The sequence below is a fragment of the Geotrypetes seraphini genome, chromosome 15 (genome assembly GCF_902459505.1).
Source record: "Geotrypetes seraphini chromosome 15, aGeoSer1.1, whole genome shotgun sequence".
In the NCBI taxonomy this organism is placed as follows: Eukaryota; Metazoa; Chordata; class Amphibia; order Gymnophiona; family Dermophiidae; genus Geotrypetes; species Geotrypetes seraphini.
Window position 1 is genome coordinate 1,583,741 of NC_047098.1, and position 25,570 is coordinate 1,609,310.

Sequence of the window (25,570 nt, forward strand, 5' to 3'; positions counted from 1 at the left end):
CTCCCTAAGAGATCACACTTGCCTGTCCCAGGCTTTCTTGAATTCAAACACAGTCTTTGTCACCACCACCTCTACCAGGTGACTATTCCATGCATCTACCACCCTTTGCGTAAAAAAGCATTTACTTAAATTACTCCGGAGCCTATCACCTCTTAACTTCATCCTATGCCCTCTCATTCCAGAGCTTCCTTTCAAATGAAAGAGACGTGACATATTTACATTACATAGATATTTTTTTTTTTTTTTTTTTTAAATTTTTATTTATAAGTTTTCCATTCTTACATTATTTAAGTAATATAATATACAATTAATTATTACATATCCTAAATATTATCATTAATAATACATCATGTTGAAAAATAATATGATAACACTTATACAATAATATGTATAGTATAAATCCCATTCCCTTTTTATATAATATATTTCATTAATTATTCAAAACCCACCCCAATCATGTATAATTATTTATCCTTGTGCTAAGAACTACTCATTAGAATAATTTGTCAATGGTTGCCAAATTTTATTAAAATTAAGAAGATTTCCCTGTTGTAAAGCTATTATTTTTTCCATTTTATAAATATGACAAACAGAATTCCACCAGAATGTGTAATTTAATTTGGTGTAATCTTTCCAATTTTGGGTAATTTGTTGCATGGCGACTCCTGTTAATATCAGTAATAGCTTATTATTATTTGCTGAAATCGGACTCATATTTCTCATTGCAGTGCCAAATAATATGGTGTCATATGAGAGTCCTACATGATTTTCTAGTAATTTATTAATTTGGGGCCAAATTGAATTCCAAAAAGCATTTACATAGGGACAGAAAAAGATTAAATGATCTAACGTCCCTATTTCTAATTTACAATGCCAGCATCTATTAGATCTAGTACTATCTATTTTTTGCAGGCGCGTTGGGGTCCAGAACACTCTATGTAATAAGAACAACCATGTTTGATTCATAGATGCTGACCTTGTAGATCTTAATCTCCAGGACCAAAATCTTGGCCATTGAGATTCAGAAATTTTCTGTCCAATCTCAATACTCCAAATATCTCTAAGACCTGTTTTCTTTTTTTTATTTAAAAATCCGTATATCAATTTGTACCATTTTGCGGCTTGGTGACCCAAAAAATCCGTCTGGAAACATAGAATCTGTAGGCTATATTGATTATTTAGATTTTTCCATTCAGGGAACCCTACCTGAATGGCCTGCTTCAATTGCATCCATTTAAAATATTGTGTTTTATTTAAACCAAATTTGTTTTGCAATTGTGAAAAACTAAGCAGTGATCCTTCTGATATGACATCATTCAATGTTCTTATTCCTGCATTTATCCATTGTTTCCAGACGATTTTATTTCCGCCAATTCTGATCCTGGAGTTTATCCATATTGATTGAGTTAGAGATTTAATAATAGGTTCTGGTGATAGATTACTGATATATCTCAATGTTTTCCAAGTGTCAAATAAAATTCTGTGGTCTTTGTATTTTTTAGTTTCTATCATATCTCCCCTCTCACCCGTTCCTCCACAGTACACAGACTGAGATCTTTAAGTCTGTCCCCATACGCTTTATGACGAAGACCACACCATTTTAGTAGCCTTCCTCTGGATCAATTCCATCCTGTTTATATCTTTTTGAAGGTGCGGCCTCCAAAATTGTACACAATATTCTAAAGGAGGTCTCACCAAAGTCTTATACAGGGGCATCAATACCTCCTTTTTCTTACTCAAGCATCCTTCTAGCTTTCACCATCACCTTTTCAACCTGTTTGGCCATCTTAAGATTATCACATACTATCACACCCAAGCCCCACTCCTCTTTCTTGCACAAAATTTATTCACCCTCTAAACTGTACCATTCCCTTGGGTTTTTGCAGCCCTAAGAGGGCCTATATAAGGGAAATGGTAGTAAAGGACTAGTTTCTATTGAATGACACAGGGGAAAAAACCTTTGTCCTCGTCCCCACGAGCTCGGTCCCCGTTCCTGCAAACCTTCTGATCCCATGCACACAAGTCTCAAATAGTTTTATACTGAACTTATTTTATTAAAGTATAAAAAGAAACAATATTCTGTACAATTATCATTTTATAAATCAAAGTTCTGGCTGCTGAACTAGAGAAAGAGATGTTCAGCTGGCAGGGCTTTGTTTATAAATGTTTATCAACACAACTAATATACTACTTTATCTTAAAGCAAAAAATAAATAAATAAATAGAAATTTTTTTTTCTACCTTTGTTGTCTGGTTTCTGCTTTCATCTTCTCCTAATTCATTTCCTTCCATCCACTGTCTGCCTTCTCTCTGCCTCTTCCATATGCTCTGTTACTGTGCCTCTCCCTTCCATGTCTCCCTCCCAATTGGTCTGGCACCCATCTTCTTCTTCCCTCCGCTCCCCCCCCCCCATAGTCTGAGATCTCTTTCTTCCCCATTTCCCTTCTTCTCCACCCCACCTTCCCTCCCTCTCTCCCTTCCCCAGTTCCCTTCAGCATCTGCTCCTCTCTACCCCACCTTCCCTCCCTATCTCCCTTCAACGTCTGTCCCTCTCCACCCCACTTTGCTCATTTTTGAGTAGGGGCCACTTTGGATTCCAATGAGCTGAAGGAGATTTGCAAAGTATTTTCCCACACAGGATTGCAACACTGCTGACTAGTGTATGTCAGTGACATCCGTCCTCTCTAGCCTTCATCCCTCTCAAAAGCATTCCAGTACCAAAACCTTATACCACAACTCCCTACCAAACCTTCCTCATCCCTTACCTGCATACCACCAGCCTCTCTACCTCAAATTTTTTGTCTGACTCACTCGCTTTCAATCTTCAATTTGTAATAAAACTAAAAGCATGTATTAATGCATCTTTTATTAGAAGAAAATACATTTTTAACACACTACCAGAATAAAAATCTTCACATAACATGCGATAGAGCTGATAAAACAGAACTACAAAATACTCAATACATGCAAACATTCAGCTCCAATTAATGAACTGCAAAGCACATCAGTAATCAAAATGCCAAAAGCTTTTGTCTGTCCTTTAGTTATGCTAAGTTTACGTATCTCCACTATACTCCCCAGAGCAAGCCACTCTCTCCCCTATACCCCTCCCCAGAGCAAGCATTTCTCTCCCCTATAACTCCCTCTCCTGATCAAGCATCCCTCCCTTTCTCTCTCCCCTGATTAAACATCTCTCTCCCTTTCTCTCCCCTGATCAAACATCCCTCCTTCACTCTCTCTCCCCCCCCCGATCAAGCATCCCTCCCTTTTTCTCTCCCCTGATCAAGCATCCCTCTCTCTCTTCCCCATCCCCCTCACCTGATCAAGGATTCCTCTCTCTCTCCCCCATCCTCCTCACCTGATCAAGTATCCCTCCCTCTAATCCATTTCTCCCTCTTTCCCCCTCCCCCAAGCAAGCCTTTCTCTATCCCCCTCCTCACTCTATCCCTCTCCCCTGAGCAAGTATTGAGCCAGCAACGAAGATAAGTCAGTGCTTCAACTGAGGTGGCTTTTCCTTCTTGGAGCAGAAACATGCAAACTGTTAATAAGGGAAGCAGCACATGTTTACCCTTCTTTGCAGCAGCCTCTCTTTCACTCTTTGGGCCGCTGGCAGCTGAGTGAACTGCCTATGCAGGGACAGGAAGCAGTAACAGAGGAAAAGCTTTCGGGCCACCAAAAGGAGCGTGTTTACTTCACTGACACTGCCAGTGGCCTGAAGAATAAAAGAGTGGCTTCTGGAAGGAGAAGGGGGCAGCAATCTTGCTGGAGGAGCAGTATGGTTAGGTGTGTGGGCCACCCACAAGGTCGCCGCCAGCCGTCACTGGCTTATGGGCCTTGCAAAAAAGTCCACTGAAACAAAGGACCTAGCACTGGAACTTTATCTACTAATTCGTCTTACCTGTAAATATGCAGTGCCAGACAGTGGGCCTGCCAGCGTACTGAAGAGGCATTAGATTCCAGAAGAAAGCAGCGCAAGAATTGTATCAAAGTCTCTTTGTCTGCAAATTTATTCAGCTGATTCACCAAAGCTGTGCACAGCTGCTCTTCTTGGCTGTTAGCACTCTCTCCTAAAATACAGCAGATGCAAACAGTGATTAGGGTAATGGACCATCTCCCCCCAAAATCATATTGCTTCTAATACTTGCCCTCCCCTGAAAATTAGATCTTCAAGGAAAATAAGCTTCTCCCTCCCCTGGCATTGCTCTCTTCCACCCTCCACAAGGACTGAAACTCTATTCTTATCTCATCTCAAGGTTATGGTGCAGGGCCTGGAGCATATGCACATGCTCTGGCCCCACACCATAGACACTGTTCCCTCTAAGCTGAGCTGGAGTGCTCTAATTTCAGTGCTGCCAGTAAAGGAAGGACTGCCAAAAGGGCCAACCCCAAGCAAAGATACCACCTCACATCAGGCAGAAGCCCAGGTAGGGAAAAATAACAAAAAGTTGTTTGTTTTTTGTTTATTAAAGTTAAAAGAAAGATAAAGAAACCATGGTCAAAGACCAAAAACTCAACAACAGGCCAAAGGCAATGCTAATCAAACAAAGTCCAGAATAACGTACTTCAAAGAACAAAGAACTGAGATACCGTGAGCCTACATTGGGCGAGAAGGCACTCATGCATGCACGGTGCAGGCAGTCACAAAGTTTCTTAAAACTTAAAGTGACAGTTCACTTTTCATACTGTCCGTACTGGGCTCCGTGGATGATGTCACCCACATGTGAGAATATGCTGTCTGCTTGTCCTAGGATATATGTGACTGTAAGCATTGGGTTATTTTTAGTATCAATAAAGTGTCAGTTAAAAAAAAAAGGTTCCTTTTAGACCGGCATTGCCTCGGGCCTTTTTTGGGGGGTAAAAAAAACTTTGAGAGACAAAAGAGCAGACCCCACAGGCTCTCAAAGTTGTAGACTTTGCAAGGCGTACAGCTAAGGCTCCTCTAAGAAAACAAATTTGGGGAGGTGGGGGAAATGAGGGGAGGCGTACGGCCTTTCGAGTGTGGTATCCCCGAGGTCAGACGCCCAAAAGGGTCCTCCCAAGTTCTGTCCAGACAGCAAAAAGGGACAATAAAGGCCGCTAATCAAATCCAACAGGCCCTAATCACAGGCTTACCACCTCCACTTGTTGGAGGTTGAGAAAAGACAGATTTTAAGAGGAACTGCACAGCCCACTTGTACTGATGCCAAAAGTCAATGTGTTCTCAGTCTCCACCTGCTGGCAGAGGAGCGTAAACCCATCCGTTCTAAAGGAAATTCATTTGTGCTCATATTGTAGGCGGGTGAAAAGTAAACAAAACAATAAAGTGATTTTAACACACACTCTGCATACCATCTTTGTCCTTTTCTTTCTCTTCTTTTTTACTTTTCTTAGTGGATGTCTTGCTTTGTGTTCCTGACTGCCCAGTACCAGATGTTGCTGGAGCAAAGGAAGAGGTGCCCGAAGAGGCAGAGGATGATGATGATGATGAGACAGACATGACTTTACTGCCACACAAGGCACAAGAAAGAAGCTGAAGTAGCACAGGAGAGACTCCCTCATCCACCAGGAAACTGACCTGCAGGAGAAAGTACAGCACAGCTGTAGAGCGAGAAAAGGGGAAGAAAAAGAAAGTGACATTGAAGACTCACTCAGATACAGCTGAGATCATCAGAAGTTTCCTCATCCTAAGGCTCAATACGGTTTCAGAGTTAAACTAAGTCGAACAGAGTCCCCAATTATCATGTAACCTATTTATGAACAAAGATTTAACAGAAGATGTATAGGACAACATCAAAACTGGACAGTTTTTAATTAATCCACATAGTCATTTCTACTCGAATATCCAGTGCTCTTCTTCATCCAACGTCTTTTGTCTGCTCAATATCAGTTAAACATGTTCCCTAGGTCTTCTAAGCAATTAAAATTCCAATTAAAAGCAAAAGGAAGCAACTCTTACAATCATCTTTAATGCAGAACTTCTGCCAGTTCACAGTGCGCTGGGACGCAATCTCGGCACAAGCCTTCAAGTGCTCCATCTGAAATTCACATGAAAGCACCACCATAAAATTTCAAGCACATGAATTGGACACATGAAGCAGAAAAAAAGCACAACTTCTCACAAGAAACCCCCCCATATATTTATAGACATTAATACATCAGAGTTCAAAGAACAGTTTATGAGGAACCAAAGACTAGAACATCTACTCTTTATATCCCAAACCAACTGGCTGATGTAACAAGCCACAAAGCACTGAAAAAGAAAGCCTGCTCCAGTGGCTTCAGTTATTTGGATTTAACACTAGCTTTTTCCGATATATGAATTTTTTTTATAGAAAATTTTTCTATTTTACTTTTCTTCTTAAATATACAAACAAATGGGTCTGTTATTGTGTGTAAATACATATGAAGCAGGATTTAATGGAAAACATTACTAAATTTGATGTTTTAGGGGGGGGGGCAGTGGGACTATTGAAGATTTTGTTGTCTGAAATCTACATCTTGCTGGCAGAAGTGCCAAAAAAGGTCAAGACACAGGAAAGAGACTTAGGAACATCTGAAAACATCCTGAGGACAGAAAATGTAAGTTTCAGGAGGGATTGTGGGCAGGCAGAATTTATGTTCCACGTATAATGACCATATAGAAGCAATATTGGCATTTGTGCTGATATTATGAAGGTGGCTTTGGAGCTAGAATTAAAGTGTGCGGAATGAATGGAGTTTTGCAAATGCTTTTTTTGGTTGCTGTGAGATTGCCAAATACTGGAAGACACCTGATCTTTCGCATCTAACCTAATACTTAGTAAGACACTAGAATCTATAGGGAGGGTTTATTAATAAGTTTCAGTCATGTCTCTGGTCATCTACAAAAGCCCAGAATGCAAGTTGGCAGCTTAACTTAGTTTCTTAAGAGTTTAAAGACTGAGGCTTCAGCAGTGGGGAGGAAAGTACTTGATAGGACATATGCTGCTTTACAGGATTTATATATTTGGCAAGGAGAGGGGGAGGCTGATTCTTATCAGTCTGTAATATGAGTATGATGTATATAGGTTGACCAGGTTACCCATTCCAGAAAGGAGACTTTTTGGCCAGTCCTAGATTTCTGCCAACCTCATCCTGGTGCATTAATAATAATAATAACTTTATTCTTCTATACTGCCATAATCGTGTGACTTCTAGGCGGTTCACATTGAAGAGAGCTGGACAATAGTCAGTGGATTACAGAATCTTAAAAAGCAGCGAATTACAATATACAGTTTAAGAATTTCAGACTTTTACACAGGAGTGGACATATTAGAAATAATAGAAATTGGATTTAGTGTTTGGTGTAGTTACTGTTTAAGTGTTTTTATGACTTTTCTAAAAGCGTTGTAGGTCAGTCTAGCTCCATCCAGCCCACCATAAAGATACTAGGTGTAACTTTGGATCAATGCCTAACCATGAAAGACCAGGTGGACTCTTTACTCAGAAAGGGTTTCTTCACTCTCTGGAAACTCAGATCCATTAAAGCTTATTTCGATACGTCGGCATTCAGAACCCTGGTCCAATCCCTCGTACTAAGTCAACTTGACTACTGTAACATCGCCTACTTAGCCATTTCCCAAAAAAATATGCGACGTGTACAACTAATGCAAAATGCAGCGGTCAGATTAATCTTCGGACTAAAGAAATTCGATCATGTGCATTGGCTACCGATGGAAGCACTCATAAAGTTTAAATTTGCATGCTTCTGCTTTAAAGCGCTAAACGGACTTGTCCCTAAATACATAACTGACCTTTTCTCCTTCTCTGCCAACAGACACAAGAGAAGCTCTCATTCCTACTTTGTTTCCCCCCAGTTAGAGGTTGTAAACTGAAAAAACATCATGACCACCTTCTTTCACATCAAGCAGCATTGTGGGGTAAAGACCTAGATCAACTGCTTTCGCCCACTACTTATGAGGAATTCAGAAAATGTCTAAAAACTCAACTGTTCCTAAAGTATCTAGACAACTGACCCACTCATCTTCTTTCTCCTCCTATTAATGCCTTTCTCCTCAACAACGCGCTTCCGGTCCTATTAACTCTCCTCTTCCCCCCTCTTAAATTTAATCAATTTGTACCTCGCTTAATCTATTGTAAACCTCGTAGAACTTAACGGCATTGCGGTATATAAACTGTTATTATTATTATTATTATTATTAATGTAGTTGTCTAGCCAGTGTTGTTGTTTGTTTGCTTGGTGCATAAAAGTTCTACCCAGAAAGGTTTTGTATTTACAGCCGGTAATGCTTGGGTAAGCAAATAGTTTGCAGTCTCTGGTTTGTCTTATAGGGTTGTATAGTACGAAGTGAGATAGCAAGTAGATAGGAGCTAGTCCCCAAACCAGCTTGAAACATATTATCCGTGCCTCCACTGGCAGACAGTGCAGCAGTCTGTAGTAGGGGCTAACATGGTCACTTTTTTCAATCCAAATTATCAAGCGGACCGTTGTGTTCTGAATAATTCTAAGTTTCCGCACTGTTTTTGGGGGTATACCCATATAAACGATATTGCAATAGTCCAGTGTAGAAAGTACCAGTGATTGCACTAGTAGTCTAAATGATAATGGGTCAAAGTAGTTTTTCATGGTCTTTAATTTTCATAATGTCAAGAAACACTTTTTTACCACTAAATTTGTGTGTTCAACCATTGTCAAATGCGTGTCTAATGTGACTCCCAATATTTTTATTGTTTTAGTAATCGGGTAGTCATGATCTTTTATATGAAGCGTTGTTTTGGTAATTTTGTCCGTTGGGCTTGCAAGGAAGACTTTTGGTTTTTCTGTGTTTAGTTTCAATTTGAAGTTGACTGTCCAGTGTTCTATTTCGGTCATAATATGAGAAATGTATTCTGAGGTCTCGTTTGTTATGCTGTTCACTGGGATTAAAATAGAAATGTCATCTGGGTATATGTAGTAGATTAAGTTTAGCTTTTGCAGTAAGTGTCCTAAGGATGATATGTAGATGTTGAATAGAGTAGGAGACAGCGGTGAACCTTGTGGTACTCCCAAGGGGTTTTTCCAGGAGTTTGATTGAGTATGTCCCACCACTAACCACACGGTATGATCTCTTTGTTAGGAAGCCCTGTATCCAGTTTCTTACTCTTCCCGCAAGTCCTATTGCATCTAGGCAGTGCAGCATTATTTCGTGATCAACTAGATCAAAAGCACTGCTGAAGTCTAGTTGTAAAATCAGAGCACTTGTTTCTTTGCTGAATAGGCCATATAGGTGATTTAGTATTGAGGCTAGGACTGTTTCAGTGCTAAAACCTTTTCTGAATCCTGATTGGTGTTCATTGAGAATGCTAAATTTGTCTAGGTGGTTCACTAGCTCCAAGTTGACCAATCCTTCAAGTAGTTTGGTAAATACAGGGATGCTTGCTATGGGTCTGTAGTTGGTTTTCAAGGCTAGTGAGTTTTTTTGATCTTTAGGGATGGGTGTGATAAGTATTTGTCCCATTTCCTCATGAAATGTTCCTTCTGTGAGAGTGGTTGTTATCCAGTTAAATAGATCCTTTTTAAAATCTAATGTGGCTGTTTTCAAGGTCTTGGAAGGACATCCATCTAGAAGGCAGTTTGATTTAGTATATTTATTGAATAGGGTTAGAAATCGGTGCCAGTTTGGAGGTTCAAAATGGTTCCAGAACATGTCTACTATGGGTTCTTTTTCGTGGGGTCCAAGTTGGAATTCGAAGTTGGGTGAGGGTGAAGGTATGGTCGTTCTTACGTCTAAGATTTTATTGTTGAAAAAAGTGGCAAGGGTTTTTGCTAAGGGCATACATTCACTTTCCCATAGCAGGATTTGGGTAGTATCTGTTTACCAACTTGAACAGTTCTTTGCTATTTGTTTTGGGTGTCCCTATTTTTTGTGCGTAGTGTTTTGTTCTTTTTTCATTTTTAGTTTCCAGTGTATTTTGTCTTCCTCTTTGTTTGTTTTTTGCCAGATTCTTTCTAGTTTTCTCAGTTCCTGTTTTAGAGTTAGTAATTCAGAGTCGAACCATTCATTTATTTCCCTTTCTTTCTTTTTGTGTGTTTGGAGAGGTGCTATTTGATCTAACACTTCTTTGCTAAACTTTGCCCATCTAGTTGGGAAGTCCTGTATTTCCTCAGTTTTGGGTTGTAGTTTGTAGTGAGCCCAGAATTCTATTGGATTTATAGTTCCACTTCTGGTGATTGTGGTTGGTTTGGGGTTTTTTCTTTTATATTTTGGTTGGGGTGATTTTTTTTGCCATTATAGATCAAAATTACAGATATAGTGATCTGACCAGATGCATTTTTTCCAGGCCCCTATGCTATGTTGGATCTTTGGGTCAGGGATTTCTTTTTGTGAAAAGGTAACTATGTCTAGTTGGTGGCCTTTTTCGTGTGTTTTTTCTGGTTTTCTGGTATTATGAAACCGAGAGTTGTTAAGAAAGTGTCAATTTCTATCGCGTTTGGTTTTTCCACTTGCTCGAGGTGAACGTTTATGTCGCCCAGTAGCAGGTTATACGTTCCTTTTAGGGTGTTAATAGTGAGGTATTTGAAGAACTCTTCTCTAGTACTAGTCCACTTTTTGGGAGAATGTAAAATAGTGTCACAGTTAATGCCTCTTCCAGTTGGGAGTTGGTGACCTTACAAGTTAATATTTCCAGGTCTTTTGTGGTTTTAGAGTCTATTTTGCTATAATCAAAGGATTCTTTTAAAATTATCTTTTAAAATAATACCACCCCTTTTTTTTCCAGTTTCTAGATAGTGGTATTATTTTGTAACCCTGGGCTAACATTTCTTTCATAATCGTATCGGTGTCTGAAACCATCCATGTTTCAGTCAGAAATAGGAAGTTGGGGTTCGATTGCGCCAGCCAATTGTGCAGTATTTGAGCTTTGTTTCTTACTGAACAGGTGTTCAGGTAATATCCCTTGAAATTACCATACCTAGTTGGGGTGGGTGTTCTAAAGCATTCTATTTTTTTCAATTTTCTTTCCTTGATCTTGTTTCTATGGTGTTTGAATGGGACCCACAGCACCAATTTTAATGAACAGAATCATGGCCTACAAATACTACACCACTTTGGGATGTAATTTTAATAGCAGGACTGGCCAAAAAGGCTCCCTTCTGCAATGGGTAACCTGGTCTCCCTAGATATATACAGTAAAAAAGTGTGTTCTTTTGAGATATTATGGTTAAAAAGAAAACCAACTTGCTCCTAGTAGTTTTCCATCATCTCCTTTCCCTCAAAGAAAATCCTGGCTCAGACATAAAGGTAGAAATGAGATCCAGCAAAGTACTCGCAAGATGGATTAGCCATTGCTGGAAACAAGATATTAAGCTCGATAACCTTTTGGTCTGACCTCTTCTTAAAAGGGGCTTCTTTCTCCACTGGCTCTTTTGGTCACTTTTCAGACTATTAACTGTGTGTTTTTCAACTGATGTTTATAACCTAATATAAAATTGTATTTCTATACCGCAATATACCGTGATGTTTGATGCAGTTAACAGAGGTTAAAGAAGGGAGGGCACAACAACAAGTAACATAGGAGTGTAAATAACAAAGGACTGGTTTCCCAGTGCATTATGAAAATTTAAAAAAAGCTACAGAAAGGCAGTGGTATACCAACAAAAGTGTGTGTGTTGGGGGTGAGGGGGGGGGGGAGGTCAGGTGGCCATAATGCCCAAAGTACCAGCCTGAGGAGAAACTAGAAAGTCAAACACAAAAGCATGGAGCCTTTGTGTGATATGACGAGCTGGAGACCCAGGGTATGAAGTGAGATTTTGTTCTTAGGCAGGATAAAATATTTTCTAGGAAACGAGCTCCCTTTCTCTCTCCAAACGCCTTGTGCGCAGATCTCACCAGGTTGATGAGTATGTCATACTGCAGGGCAGAACCTGAGCTGGCCGTCACAACACTCGCACGCAAGAAGATGCCTTGCTCTTCCAGAAGCTTTTTGATGGCTCGAACGTGAGAATCTAGAGTGTGGAGGTCTCGCAGCTGGCGGTATTTCTCTTTGGAGCCACAGATGAAAAGCAAGAGCTTGCGGACTTGGCGGCGTACAAAAGGAGTCTGTTGAATCATCAAATACTGCAAGAACAAAGGAGCAGCCATTAGCTTACAGTGTTGTTTACAGCAGGAAAGTTGCCACCAAAGAAAAGCACCCCAAAGACAAAAACACATGCAACAAAATAAAATCATAGTTTCACCTATTTTTCTGGCTGCACCAGTCTGGAACTCAAACAGGTCAAGAAATAAAGACACTAATTCACAGGTCAATAAAATGTGGAAACACCTTCAGCTTTATTAACTGGAAAACAGGATCCAATTCATGTGGATGTTTTGATTAAGAGGACACATTGCAATTTCTCTCTTCATCTAAGTTCAGTTAACGAGATGACCAAATTTGCTGTTGACGTCATCCAGAACTCATAACAGGCTGGGTTGTTGAGAAAAAGGTAATGATAAAGGGGCCCATTTACTTCTTTTTTTTTTTTTTTAATCTTTATTCATTTTTACATCTTACATCAAGTGTATCAATAAATTAACAATTGAAATTAGATACCTCACTTTAATTTCTATCATAGGGGTCCATTTACTAAAGCTGAATGCTAAAAGAATTAGCACATGCCAAGGACAGAGAGAAAAAAAGGGCTTCTTGGCACATTCTAAGCTTTAGTAAAAGGGCCCCATTGTTAGGGAAATGCTTGGTTAATCAGATTGTAAGCTCTTTCAAGCAGGGACCACCTCTTGCATGTTTATTGTACAGTACTGCAAACAGCTGGTAGCGCTTTATAAATAACTAGCTGATCACCTGGCATTACCCGGGTATTTATTTATTCTAATCTTCTATTAGACAAGAAAGTATGGATTAGACACCAATATCTGTCATTTTTGATCATTTTTACATGTCGCCCCCACAGTATTTTTTCCCAAGTTTGGTTGAAATCTGTCCATGTGTTTCAGAGTTATGTTTGTTCATTTCGGTTTGCAATTTCTGTCATGTCATTAACACTATGTGACCATTAGTTTAAAGTTTTTAATCGGCATTTTCAAGTTCCGTACGTTCAGTCTGCAGGCTTCCTTTCATTAGTAATACACCATTACCCCATGATAAACTGTCCTAGCCTGCACTGTTCAGGTTCCTCGTCATGTGTTTTGTTATTAGACATTTCTCTATTCACATATTCTTAAATCATTTTTAACCATTTCTCTTTCCCGTTTACTGATAGAGCGGGGGAGGGAAGGATAGAAGCTGGGCAAGACTGCACAAGGGATGGGAGGGAGGGAAGGATAGAAGCTAGGCAAGGCTGCACAGGGGGATGGGAGGGAGGGGGAGAAGAAGATGCTGCACATGTGGGGGAGAGAAAGGAAAGAGGAAGAATTGGGGTGGAGAGGAAGGGAGAGATGATCATGTGCATACCCCGAAAAAAAGACCTAGTGCCTTTTTTGGGCCCCAAATGAATATAAGACACTGTCTTATTTTCAGGGAAACAAGGTAGATGGGCAAAATACATGAAAAATCTGCCATAAAAATGAATGCAGCACAGAACATAAGAAGTTGCCTCCACTGGGTCAGACCAGAGGTCCATCGCACCCAGCGGTCCGCTCCCGCGGCGGCCCATCAGGTCTATGACCTGTGAAGTGGTTCCTGACCATTTCTATAACCTACCTCTGCTTCTATCTGTACCCCTCAATCCCCTTATCCTTGGTTGTACCTAGAAATTTCTAGGTACAACCAAGTTTGTTCATATCGTTAACTCAGGAGGTGGGTTTTAATGAATCAATACTGCCACTCATTTACCTACCTCGGAGAGGAAATAGAACCAGGAATGATCAAAGACAGGGGGAGGAACTCGAGAATTAGCATCTGCGATTTTCTTGATTTGGTACGGCAGGCGCAACACCATCTCTGTCAGCAGCTGAGTATATGCCTCAAACACATCTGCAGCGTGACCCTGAAGGAAGCAGAATTGTACAGACCAATCTATTAGCTTCAACACTAGACAGTCCATCTATTACACAGATGACAAAAATATTTTTTTTTTCTTGATACCTTGGGTTTTTGACCTGTTCCTGGGGTTCTTTGGGGCGCAGATTCAGAAAATTGCATTGGATAGACCACATCAGCTCTAGTTTCTTAGATATGGTTATGGGATAATAGATATTGGGATAGTAGAGCCAAACATGAACATTGAGCAAAAGAGATTGGCCTCCAAGGGAATATATGGTGGTTGGAGGACAAAATATAATCAATGAACCTTTGGTAGCACGAGATAGAAACATACAGCCACCACTGCATATAAAGCTAGGCCAGATGAAACAATTTGTAAAGGCTTTGAATAAAGACGGTTCATGCATTGAATACATAGCACATATGTTACCATGGAAAAACTGAAGGCAGGAATTTTCGATGGTCCACAGATCAGATAACTTATAAATGACCCACATTTCATAGCATCAGTGAATGAAACTGAATCATGTGCTTGGTCTTCATTTGTTCTTGTTGTGAAAAACTTTCTTGGCAACAAGAAACAGACAACTACACACATTTAGTAGAGGATATGCTCTTTCATTTCAACAGGCTTGGCTGTTAAGGTCCATTATCCGCACAGTCAATTAGATCGCTTTCCAGAGAACCTTGGTGACTTAAGCGAAGAGCAAGGTGACATAAAAACAATGGAAACCAGATACCAATGAAGATGGGATGCACATAGGATGACAGTTGGAATCTTATGCGGAATTATCCTGGCAGATCCCACTCTTGGAAGTCCTACAAAGAAGTTTCTTGTGTGTCGAATGACTGGAAAGTTTGTATCGTAAACTTGTGCTTTTGGTATGAAATAAGTAGATTTTCATGTTGTACACTTTTATTTTAATTTTTAATATGTTTCCTTCATGCTTAAAAGATATTAAACACTACATTAAAATATCCTGGGGTTTTTTCTCAAAAACTAGAACTGATAGGGAGAAAACTGGTGCCATTTTTGGAATTAGCAGGTCATAATCTAACATTTGAGGCACCAAAGGAGAAATTAAGTCCTTACCAGCTAATTTTCTTTCTTTTAGTCCCCTTAAGCTGGCACAAATATGGATGGGTTTACGCTCCTCTGCCAGCAGGTGGAGCCTGAGACACTGACTTTTGGCATCAGTACATGTGGGCTGTGCAGTCCCTCTTACAGTCAGCAGAAATCAACTAGACTGAACAAGAACGTACAACTCCACACTCGCATGGAGAACACCAAGGAACAGACCAGGGGACACTGTTGGATACTGATTAGAACAAGAACCTTTCAGAACGCCCCACAGTACGCCAGCTAAACCAGCCAAATCAAATGCCGCTCCTCTTTCATCTCCCCAACCAGCAACAACCCAAAAACTGCAAGAAAAAGCCATATTTGTTGCGAAAATACCGAACAAAATGACCGGGACAGGTCTGTTCCGGTCTGGAAGAACTAAAAGAAAGAAAGAAAGAAAATTAGCAGGTAAGGACCTAATTTCTCCTTCTTTAGCATCCCTCCAGAAGCACAAGAGAAGATTCAGCCCAAGAAGCTGCATGACCCTGAGTGGAATGAGCCTTTGAGAAATTCAGGAACAGGCTTCTTTTGGAAAAGGGATGCCGAAGTGATAGTAATGCCATGAAGAAAACGGTAGTGTACAAAAGGATTAAATGTTTTTCTGAGGGGAGAGAAAGTATCACTAATGGAGAGGTCATCGAATTGTGCGTCAAAATTGTCAGCTGTAAGAGGCATAGCAGACCAAGTAAACATTGATAGAGAAACAGGAAAATCTTAACTGAAAATCTTGGCATGAGAAAGGTGTGTGCAAAAATGGTCCCAAGGAGCTCACCGATGAACAAAAGCAAAAGAGAGTCGAAGTTTGCCAAGACGATGTTTTGGGCCATGTTATCACTGGTGATGAAACATGGGTGTACCAATACGACCCTGAAACAAAGCGTCAAAGTGCATAATGGAAGTCAACTAATTCTCCACAACCAAAAAAGAACAATCAGTCTAAATCAAGAGTCAAAACAATGTTGCTAACCTTTTTTATATCAGAGGAATTGTTCATCATGAATTTGTACTAACTGAACAAAACAGTTAACCAAGTTTACTATTTGGAAGTGCTGAAAAGGTTGCATGAAAAAGTTAGACGAAAATGACCTGAACTTTTCGCCAACAACTCAAGGCTTTTGCATCACGACAATGCACAAGCTCACACAGCAAGGTCTGTGAAGGAGTTTTTAGCCAGTAAACAAACAACTGTATTGGAACACTCTCCCTGCTCACCTAATCTGGCCCCCCAATGAATTTTTTCTTTACCCGAAGAGAAAGGAAATATTGAAAGAAAGACATTTTGATGACATTCAGGACATCAAGGGTAATACAGTGACAGCTCTGATGGCCATTCCAGAAAGTGAGTTCCAAAACTGCTTTGAAGGATGGACTAGGCGCTGGCATCTGCGCAGCACTTCCCAAGGGGAGTACTTCAAAGGTGACCATAGTAATATTCAGCAATAAGGTAGATAGCACTTTTTGTAGGATGAGTTCATGAACTTAATTGTCGTACCTCATACTTTGGAGGAAAGGCGGGAGAGGGGAGATATGATAGAGACGTTTAAATACCTAAATGGCATAAATGTACATGAGGTGAGTCTCTTTCATTTGAAAGGAAGCACTGGAATGAGAGGGCATAGGATGAAGTTAAGAGGTGACTGGCTGAGGAATAATCTAAGGAAATACTTTTTTTTACAGAAAGAGTGGTAATTGCATGGAATAGTCTCCCGGTAGATATGGTGGAGACAAAGACTGTGTCTGAATTCAAGAAAGCATGGGACAGGCAGTGGGATTTCTTAGGGAGAGGAGGAAATAGTGGAAGCTGGACGAGCCATTTGGCCTTTATCTGCCATCATGTTTCTATGATTCTAACATCTTAAAACTGCAAGGAAACTCACTTATCCAAGGTGATAACTTATATCAAACACTTTCAATAGTGTTTTAGTCTTTATCTAAAACAATGTTTACTTAAATCAACTGTCAGCTGATGCTGCTTAGTGAACGCTCAGAGACCATCATTGTTGTTCACAGTCTCACCCACCATGTTGCAAATGGAGTGTCTGTCCCGCACCCCTCCTGAAGAAGCCAACGGGTGAAACCTAGGTTGGGGGGTCGGCTGTGTATCTGTATGCAGTTTAGTGAATTACCCACATCCGTTTAAAGCTAAGTTGGTTTTTTGTTTCATTTCATTCTATTTTGGGTTATTTAATATTTGCAATATGGTGGGTGAGACTGTGAACAACAATGATGGTCTCTGAGCGTTCACTAAGCAGCATCAGCTGACAGTTGATTTAAGTAAACATTGTTTTATATAAAGAAAACAGGGTGACTATTGAAAGTGTTTGATTCTAACATGACATAACTGAAAGTAAAAGCCCTTCAAACAATGTTTTGTCCTCAGAGAGCAAGGGATGATCCTTTTGTCCAGAGAGTTTGGTATTGTGGCATAGTTTGCCAGTGGTTCAAGAAACATATGTACTATCTTGTTTTTAGGAGGAGGAGGAGGAGGGGGGAAATGGGACTCACCTTCACATACTGGCGTAGGAAAAAAGGACTCATATCTGGTGGAGAGGAAGTGGTGTGTGGTTTCAGAAGCTGGCTAGCAGTGACTGGCTCCTCATCACTTTGCTGACTCTTCCAGTAATCCAAAAGGGATTTCAGGACATGTAAGCAATAGTCAACTGCACCTGAATTCAGCAGCGCAGTTGCAGTTGTGCTGGAAATTAGCGAGGAAGACTACAAGGAAAACAACAAGGCTGAAACATAGTAATTACAGCACTATTGTACAGTCAACATTTATATGTTGCCTTCTTATTATTTATACTCAAATGAAGTACAGGACACATTCAATTCAAGCTGTATAACAAGTGTCTAGTTTTCATGCAAATTATCTTAGCAACTTGTCGTTCCCTCTTTATTCCCCTCCCTCATATTTCCTCACCTAAGTAACATATATAAGCCTTTGTCCTAGATGGTAAGCTCTTTCAAGCAGGGACTATCATTTGCGTGTTTGTTGTACAGGGTTGCATGTCTGGTAGCGTTTTAGTAGTGTGAGGAACCTTCAAGGATCCTAAGATCCTCATCTCAAAATCTTCATTAGAAACCATCCCTGAAAATCATCAGCATGCGTCGGGCTACTTCATTTGCAGTTGCGGCCCCTCCAATATCAGGGCGGAAAAAAATCTAGACAACTTTAAGAGAAATCTAAAGAGCTTACAACTGCTGAATAGACTTGGAAATAGCCAAGGTTATCTAATAATCTTTATTCCCTTGCTTCCCTATTGTTGTTTAGCCTTCATGTTTTCTTTACTTTTAAATTGTAGTTCTCCCCACTTTCCTATCGTTCCATGTTTGTGATGTATTGTTTAGTCGGTATTTATATGTTCAGTGTTTTCCCCTTATTTTAATACAATTTGTTAAACGCTTAGAAATCTTGATTTGCGTTTTATCAAAATTTTAATAAATTTGGAAACAGCTTAGGTTAAAAGGGCCTCATACTATGCTACTGTTCAACTTATTGCATACAAAATTCCAGAACTTGTGGCTTACTGGGTCAGACCAATGGTCCATCAAGCCCAGAAGCCCATTCCAGGTCACTAGTACCAGGCCAAAACCCAAAGAGTAGCAACATTCCATGCAAGCAGAGACGTCCCCCATGTCTTAATAAGACAATGGACTCTTCCTCCAGGAACTTGTCCAAACCTTTCTTAAAACCAGATACGCTATCCGCTCTTGAACCTTTTCTAGTGCCGCTATATCATTCTTGAGATAAGGAAACCAGAACTGAACACAATACTCCAGGCGAGGTCACACCACGAAGTGATGCAGAGGAATTATAGCATTCTTAGTCTTGTTAACCAAAAATAATTCCTAGAATCTTGTTTGCTTTTTCAGCCACCACCACACATTGAGCAGAAGGTTTCATCGTATTGTCTACAATGACACCCAGATCCTTTTCTTGGGTGCTAACTCCCAAGGTGGACCCTAGTATCCGGTAACTGTGATTTGGGTTATTCTTCCCCATGTGCATCACTTTGCATTTGTACACATTAAATTTCATCTGCCACTTGGGCGCCCAATCTTCCAATTTCCCAAGGTCTGCCTGCAATTTTTCACAATCTGCATGCATTTTAGCAACTATAGTGTCATCTGCAAATTTAATCACCTCACTTGTCGTTCCAAATTCCATATCATTTATAAACAAGTTCAATAGCACCGGTCCCAGAACAGATCCCTGCGACACTCCACTGTTTACTCTCCTCCATTGAGAAAGATGATCATTTAACCCTACCCTCCATAACCAATTCCTAATCCACAACTGAACTTTGCCACCTATCCCATGACTCTTTAATTTTCTCAGGAGCCTCTCGTGAGGAACTTTGTCAAAAGCTTTCTGAAAGTCTAGATACACTATATCAAACGCCTCACCTTTATCACATGTTTATTCACAACTTCAAAGAAGTTAAGCAAATTGGTGAGACAAGATCTCCCTCGGCTGTACCCATGCTGAGTATGTCTCATTAAATCATGTTTGTCTACATGTTCTACAATTTTATTTTTTATAATTGTTTCCACCATGTTGCCCAGCACTGAAGTGAGGCTTACCGGTCTGTAATTTCCTAGATCTCCCCTGAAACCCTTTTTAAAAATTGGCATAACATTGGCCACCTTCAATCTTCAGGTTCTACTGACTATTTTAGCGACAGGTTACAGATCACTAACAGTAAGTCAGCAATTTCATGTTCGAGTTTTTAGTACCCCGGGATGTATACCATCCAGTCCTGGTGATTTATTACTTTTTAACTTGTCAATTTGGCTTAGTACATCTTCCAGATTCACTGAGATTTCTTTCAGTTCCTCCACAACATCACCCTCGATAACCATTTCCGGTTCAGGTAGATTTCTTAGATCTACTTCCATAAAGACCGAAGCAAAGAATTCAGTCTTTCCGCTTTGGCCTTATCCTTCCTGAGTGCTCCTTTTGATTCCCTCACAGGTTTTCTGCTTCTGATGTTATGAGTTTTTGCTTCTTTTGCAAGTTTCTCTTCATATTCTTTCTTTGCATCTAACTTGCCAGTGCTTGTGTCTCTTCTTATTTTCTTCAATCGGATCCAGATCCTTTCTCCATTCTTTAAAGGATTTTTTTGGCTCCAATAGCCTCTTTAACTTCACCTTTTAACCATGCCAGGTCTTGTTTCCTCTTCTTGGCCTTGCTCTGTGCCTCTTCAAGGGCCTAGTCAAAAGCCAGAATGGAGATGGGTCTGCCATCTGAATTAGGCACTCATGAAGAAAATCCTTCTGGAGAGATCAGCCTGCATTATCACAGATGTTTGATCCTGTCCAGGGCCACTGGAAATGCACCAGTTTGGTGAGCCACTATTCTCTTTATCGTTTGCTTACGAGCAGCCACAAATAGAAGACAAAGCAATTCTGGCCACAGCCCTTGCTGAATTCAAACATTGAGAAGTTCAGGTCCTCTTTCGTTTCTTCAGAAGAAGAAGTCTAGGCCTTGGTGCTCCTTGTCATTATATGGTCCACTGCTGGAAATCTCTATCGGAGAAGATCCATTCTGCCAACTCTCAGGCAGTCAGCTGAGGCAGACTATTTGAATGCTTTACACACCCACAATGGTCTTCAGATGCTCCTCTACTCACCTGATAAGCCAAATGATTTCCAAGGCTACATGAGTGCTCCTGGTGCCCCTTTATGTATTCATATAGGCAACTGCTGTTGTCGTATGTGACAGCACCCAAGACTGAGAGGCCAATGTTAAAAGCCTTTCTTACAGTGCACTTTTCTAGCCCATTTATCTGCTACCCCACCCAGAGACTCTAGGCCACCTAATTTTGCAGTGGGCTCATATAATTTGTAAAGTAATTCAGAATGGTGCCTCAAGATTCACCCCCTCCAAATTCTCCACTCATAGCTAGCAGCATAGTTAACGTCCAACTACTGACCGCATGGGTAACTGGTTCTCATTACTCTCAGACTTTTGGGGGATGGGGAAGGAATCTAATGGCCACATAGGCCCTTTATAAAGGGGTGACATTAACTAATATGGGAGAATAAGCCACATGTCTGGACTGGTCTGGCTGGAATAAAAAGCAAAAATGCATCAACTGTGGAATAAAAGTGGATTAAATGATCTCTCAGACATTTTCAGAGTTAATGTATAGCTATATCAAAATGTTTAATTAGATCACTCCATCTTCTGTAAGAGCCCATTCACATACATACCTCACAAATGGAAGACTTGGATCCAGATTTGGTTCTGGACATGAACACACTGAGTAACCTCATGACCACCAGATGTACTTCATTCAGAGCGGTTCGCTCATTCTTCTTAGAAACATCCTACAGCAAAGAAGACGGATACTTGTCACACCAGTCTGGACCACAGTAAGAATAAGCAGATTAGCCAAACTGTTGTCGCTGAAAGAAAAATTTATCTCGTCCAAATACTTATTAGCTCTGTAACAAATACATTGGTCCTTTTACAAGATTGTCTGGATAACAAAAGCAGATAGCACAACGTCTACATTCAAAAAACGCAGGCATTCATCTTCAGAAAAAAAACCCCAAAACCCTAGTCCAACAGTACTCTATGTGTGAAAAGACTAAAGAGAGCATTTAACTCTGTTCTACTGGCAAGAGAGAACATAAATTTGCTCTGAACTGAGACTAAAACGCTGATGAGTTTTCGTTATGTGTTGCTGAGCTGGGCCCTCTGGAGAACATCAGACCAGAAAGGAGCAAAATTAGCAGATTTTTAAATGGAAGGTTAAAATGGGTCTCTTTATTTACAGTCTCCCATATCTCTGTATTTGAGAAAAATCTGCATCATCTGATGGCTGCTGTACAGTGAATCGACAGAACCGTAACTTGAAACAAAAAGCATTCGTAATGTAAGGAAACCTTGTCTCTGTTCCATTGTTTGTTAGACAATACATATAAGGTACAGTTAATGTAAGTATCATTGCCAACAGGTGATTTGGGGGCATGGGAGAGAAGGACAAAGTCCAATGTGTCTCCAAGAGCCAAACAGCAGCCAAAGGGTGGTGAAGCCTAGATCCAGCTGTTCTGAAGTTTTAAGGGTGAGGGGCACAACCTGCACCATAAAGAGACAGTTTAGCTTCTAGTAAGGCTCTAGGCCAGGGGTGTCAAATTGTCAGTCCTCGGGGGACACAATCCAGTCGGGTTTTCAGGATTTCCCCAATGAATATGCATGAGATCTAGGAGCATACAATGAAATCCTGAAACCCCGACTGGATTGCAGCCCTTGAGGACCAACATTTGACACCTCTGCTCTAGGCAATGAGAGCAGCAATTTTGTCCCTTCTTTTCTATCCTGCTTCACTATTACCTCCCATCTCATCCTCTGATGCAATTTTATGTCTCCTGCTCTTCTCTCATCCCAGCACATCAGTGCATTCTACACGTTACCTTTTTATCCATGGCTAGTTCTGCAATGAGCTGTGACAACATGTTATCCAGGGCACCTTTATCCTTTTCATCTTCACCATCCAGGTCCGTTGTCAGCATCAGGACCACCTGAAACATGAAGCAGAACGGCCAGCGTGTGCACCGAGAGAGCAAAGTGAGAAAGGACTGTATTGACTAAAATGGCACAAAATCATTTCATGCTTATGAAAGAAATAAAGCATGAGCCCCCTCGCTCCAGGGCATCACCAGTTCTGCAGCTTTTCTCATAAGGGAGAGCCTCAACTCCTGATTAGTAATCCATCCTACACACCCAGGGGATCTGCAAGCTCCCATGCAACTCTGACCAAATAATAGTATCAATCTGCTTCCTGGTAGGATTCAGGCTAGCCAGCAAAATGGTAGCGAGAGGAAGAGAATGAGAAGGCAGCTAATGACATATTAGCTAGTAAAGAAATTGCCATTCAAATCATGACTACTGGGAGCAATATAATCATCACCACTTATCTCAAGCTTATTAATAGCAATGATGTTAGTCACTCGGATATTAATAGTTAGGCTGATATTAGTAATTGATGCTCATATAATTATGATTGTGACAAGGATGAACATAACGATATTAGCAAGTATCATTCAATATGATAATTATGATCATGATGATAACAGGACTGGCCCAAGGATATCTGACACCCTAAGCAAAGCTTCAGCCATGCACTCCCTCCTCCTCCTCCTCCAAATCATGGGGCAGCCCAAGGCCCTCTCCACCATGTCCAGCTTCTCTCCACACCTCATGCTTGCTAGCATTATCCTTTCCTTACTCATTGTGGTTTCCCTCCCTTCCCTTGCCTCTCTAGGGCAGCAAACAGCAGGCCTACAGAAGATCAATCAAAGCCAGTGTAGGACTCTGGACATCTGTGCATGCTCAAGGTCTGCCAGGTCCCACTTCCTATTCCAAAGGGGTAGCTACCAGCACGACTCGAGCATGGATGGTTGCTCATGGTCCTGCATTAGCCCTGGTGAATGTTTTGTAGACAATGCAGCAGCCACATTGATGCCAGCCATGACATAACTCCATCAATAAAGCAAGATAGAAGTTCAAACTCTGCACCTTTCAGATTTAACTCAATATATCCATGTGTACACGTATCGCTATGTCACAGACTGCACTGTATTACCTGCATGTAGGGTATAGCACGGACACCTCCCACGGTACGCAGTTGAGGTAAAGTCTGCAGCAGCCTCTCCAAGAGCATCAAGCGTACCATATGAAGTCTGAGAAAGCACACAAGAAAAGGGTGGAAGAGAAAATGATCATATCCCTAAAACTGACTCCATAGCAACCTATAAAAAGGAAAAGCTATGTTGATGGACATTTGACTGTCAATGTGCAAGTGCAGAAGATTCGTACAAAGCTTTCTAATCAAACTTCTGAGCAGGCACATTTTTCAACAATTAATGATTTTTTTTCTCCTTGAAGTTTACCACCTGTCATTCAGGAAGCCCAGATCCAGAAGGGAAAGCCTGTTTTTTAATACATAGTGTTGGCCGACATCAGCTAAAATACATCAGGAAAAATACATAAGTGGAGCATAAAAATCCTACAGAAGGAGCGTCACCCTTAAAGGTTTTTCATTTTAAGGACTGTCAAGAGACTGAAGGTTGTCTGACAATGTCTCTATGCATTAGGGTCTTCTTGCTTTAATAGGACTTTCCACTGACCTATTGCTAGCGTGAACATCTCCCTCTGCTTCACCTTCTCCTTCAGAGCCATCTCCTTCTTGCTGTCCAGTGGTAGTACTGATGGCTCCAGTACTTGAACTGATGCTGCCTGGTCCAGCAGGATGACCCTCAACTGTAGTATCGCCATAGGCACTGCTTCGGCCAGACACTACAAAACAAAAGCCACATGTATGCAAAAAAAAAACCAAAAAAACACAACACAAAAACCCCCAAAGCATTATTTATTTATTTTTTAAATGTCTATACCGTTTTATTGCAAAATGGTTACATACATAAAATATTAAAATAGGTCAGAACAAATAGAAACAGAAAGATTCAAGTTTCAATCAATGCTGAATCAATTGTGTTTTTAACAATTTCCTGAATGAGCTCCTATTGCTGCATTTATGAATTTGACCAACAAGACTATTCCTCAATTTTACTCCTGCACATGAAAAGGTCATAGCATTGGTTTCTGCTAGATCAGGCCAGTAATCCATTGAGGCTAGCATCTTGTCTAAAAGTGACCAATTCAGGTCATCTGGCAGCAACTAGCAGATACTTCAGCTTGGAAAAGAGATCGGCCTTATTGATATGTGTTTGTTTGGAGAGCTTGAAGAGAAGACGGCTGAGGGGAGATTCTGAGTGGAGTAGAATGGGTACAAGTGCATCGATTTTTCACTCTGTCAAAAATTACAAAGACTAGGAGACAGGGAAATACTTTTAAAACCAATAGGAGGAAATTTTTTTTCACTGAGAATAGTTAAACTCTGGAACGCATTGCCAGAGGTTGTGGTAAGAGAAGATAGCGTAGCTGGTTTTAAGAAAGGTTTGGACAATTTCCTAGAGGAAAAGTTCATAGTCTATTATTGAGAAAGACATGGGGGAAGCCTCTGCTTGACCTGGATTGGTAGCATGGGTTTTGGCCAGGTACTAGGGACCTGGATTGGCCAACATGATAACGGGTTACTGGGCTTGATGGACTATTGATCTGACCCAGTAAGGCTATTCTTATGTTCTTCTTATTATACATGTTCTGCCTAGGTTTAGGCGGTGTATATAGATATATATATATATATTTTTTAATCTTTATTCCTTTTTATTTCTTTCAACAAGTGTACAGTATTATTACAATTAATTTACATAACACACTTGGCATTCATGTTTTTATTTTCCCCCCCCCACCTCCCACCCTTTTCCATATCAATAAAATATTCCTTCCAAATTTATATATAATTATACATCCCTTTTTGATAATACAATTAATCTGACATGAAATCTGTCCCTCCCCCATCCTTCTTCCTCAAACACTTTAAACATTTTATTATACCCAGTAATGCACAACAATAAATATCCCATCCTATTACATATATCTCCTTATTTTTCATAACA

At 40.4% G+C, this 25,570-nt stretch overlaps 1 protein-coding gene across 10 annotated transcripts in view; it reads right to left on the bottom strand.

Moving 5' to 3' along the window:
* The window catches only part of UBR4 (ubiquitin protein ligase E3 component n-recognin 4), a 283,469-nt gene that overhangs the window by 88,434 nt on the left and 169,465 nt on the right, over positions 1 to 25,570 (bottom strand). For all 10 annotated transcript variants that reach the window (XM_033921741.1, XM_033921740.1, XM_033921739.1 and 7 more), the window contains 10 exons: positions 24,179 to 24,347; positions 23,635 to 23,731; positions 22,463 to 22,570; positions 21,257 to 21,373; positions 17,546 to 17,755; positions 13,772 to 13,921; positions 11,826 to 12,053; positions 5,936 to 6,014; positions 5,329 to 5,577; positions 3,899 to 4,067 (listed from right to left, as the gene is read on the bottom strand). In XM_033921741.1, the coding sequence (XP_033777632.1) occupies positions 3,899 to 4,067; positions 5,329 to 5,577; positions 5,936 to 6,014; positions 11,826 to 12,053; positions 13,772 to 13,921; positions 17,546 to 17,755; positions 21,257 to 21,373; positions 22,463 to 22,570; positions 23,635 to 23,731; positions 24,179 to 24,347 (1,576 nt within the window). The remainder of the gene's footprint in view (positions 1 to 3,898; positions 4,068 to 5,328; positions 5,578 to 5,935; positions 6,015 to 11,825; positions 12,054 to 13,771; positions 13,922 to 17,545; positions 17,756 to 21,256; positions 21,374 to 22,462; positions 22,571 to 23,634; positions 23,732 to 24,178; positions 24,348 to 25,570) is intronic.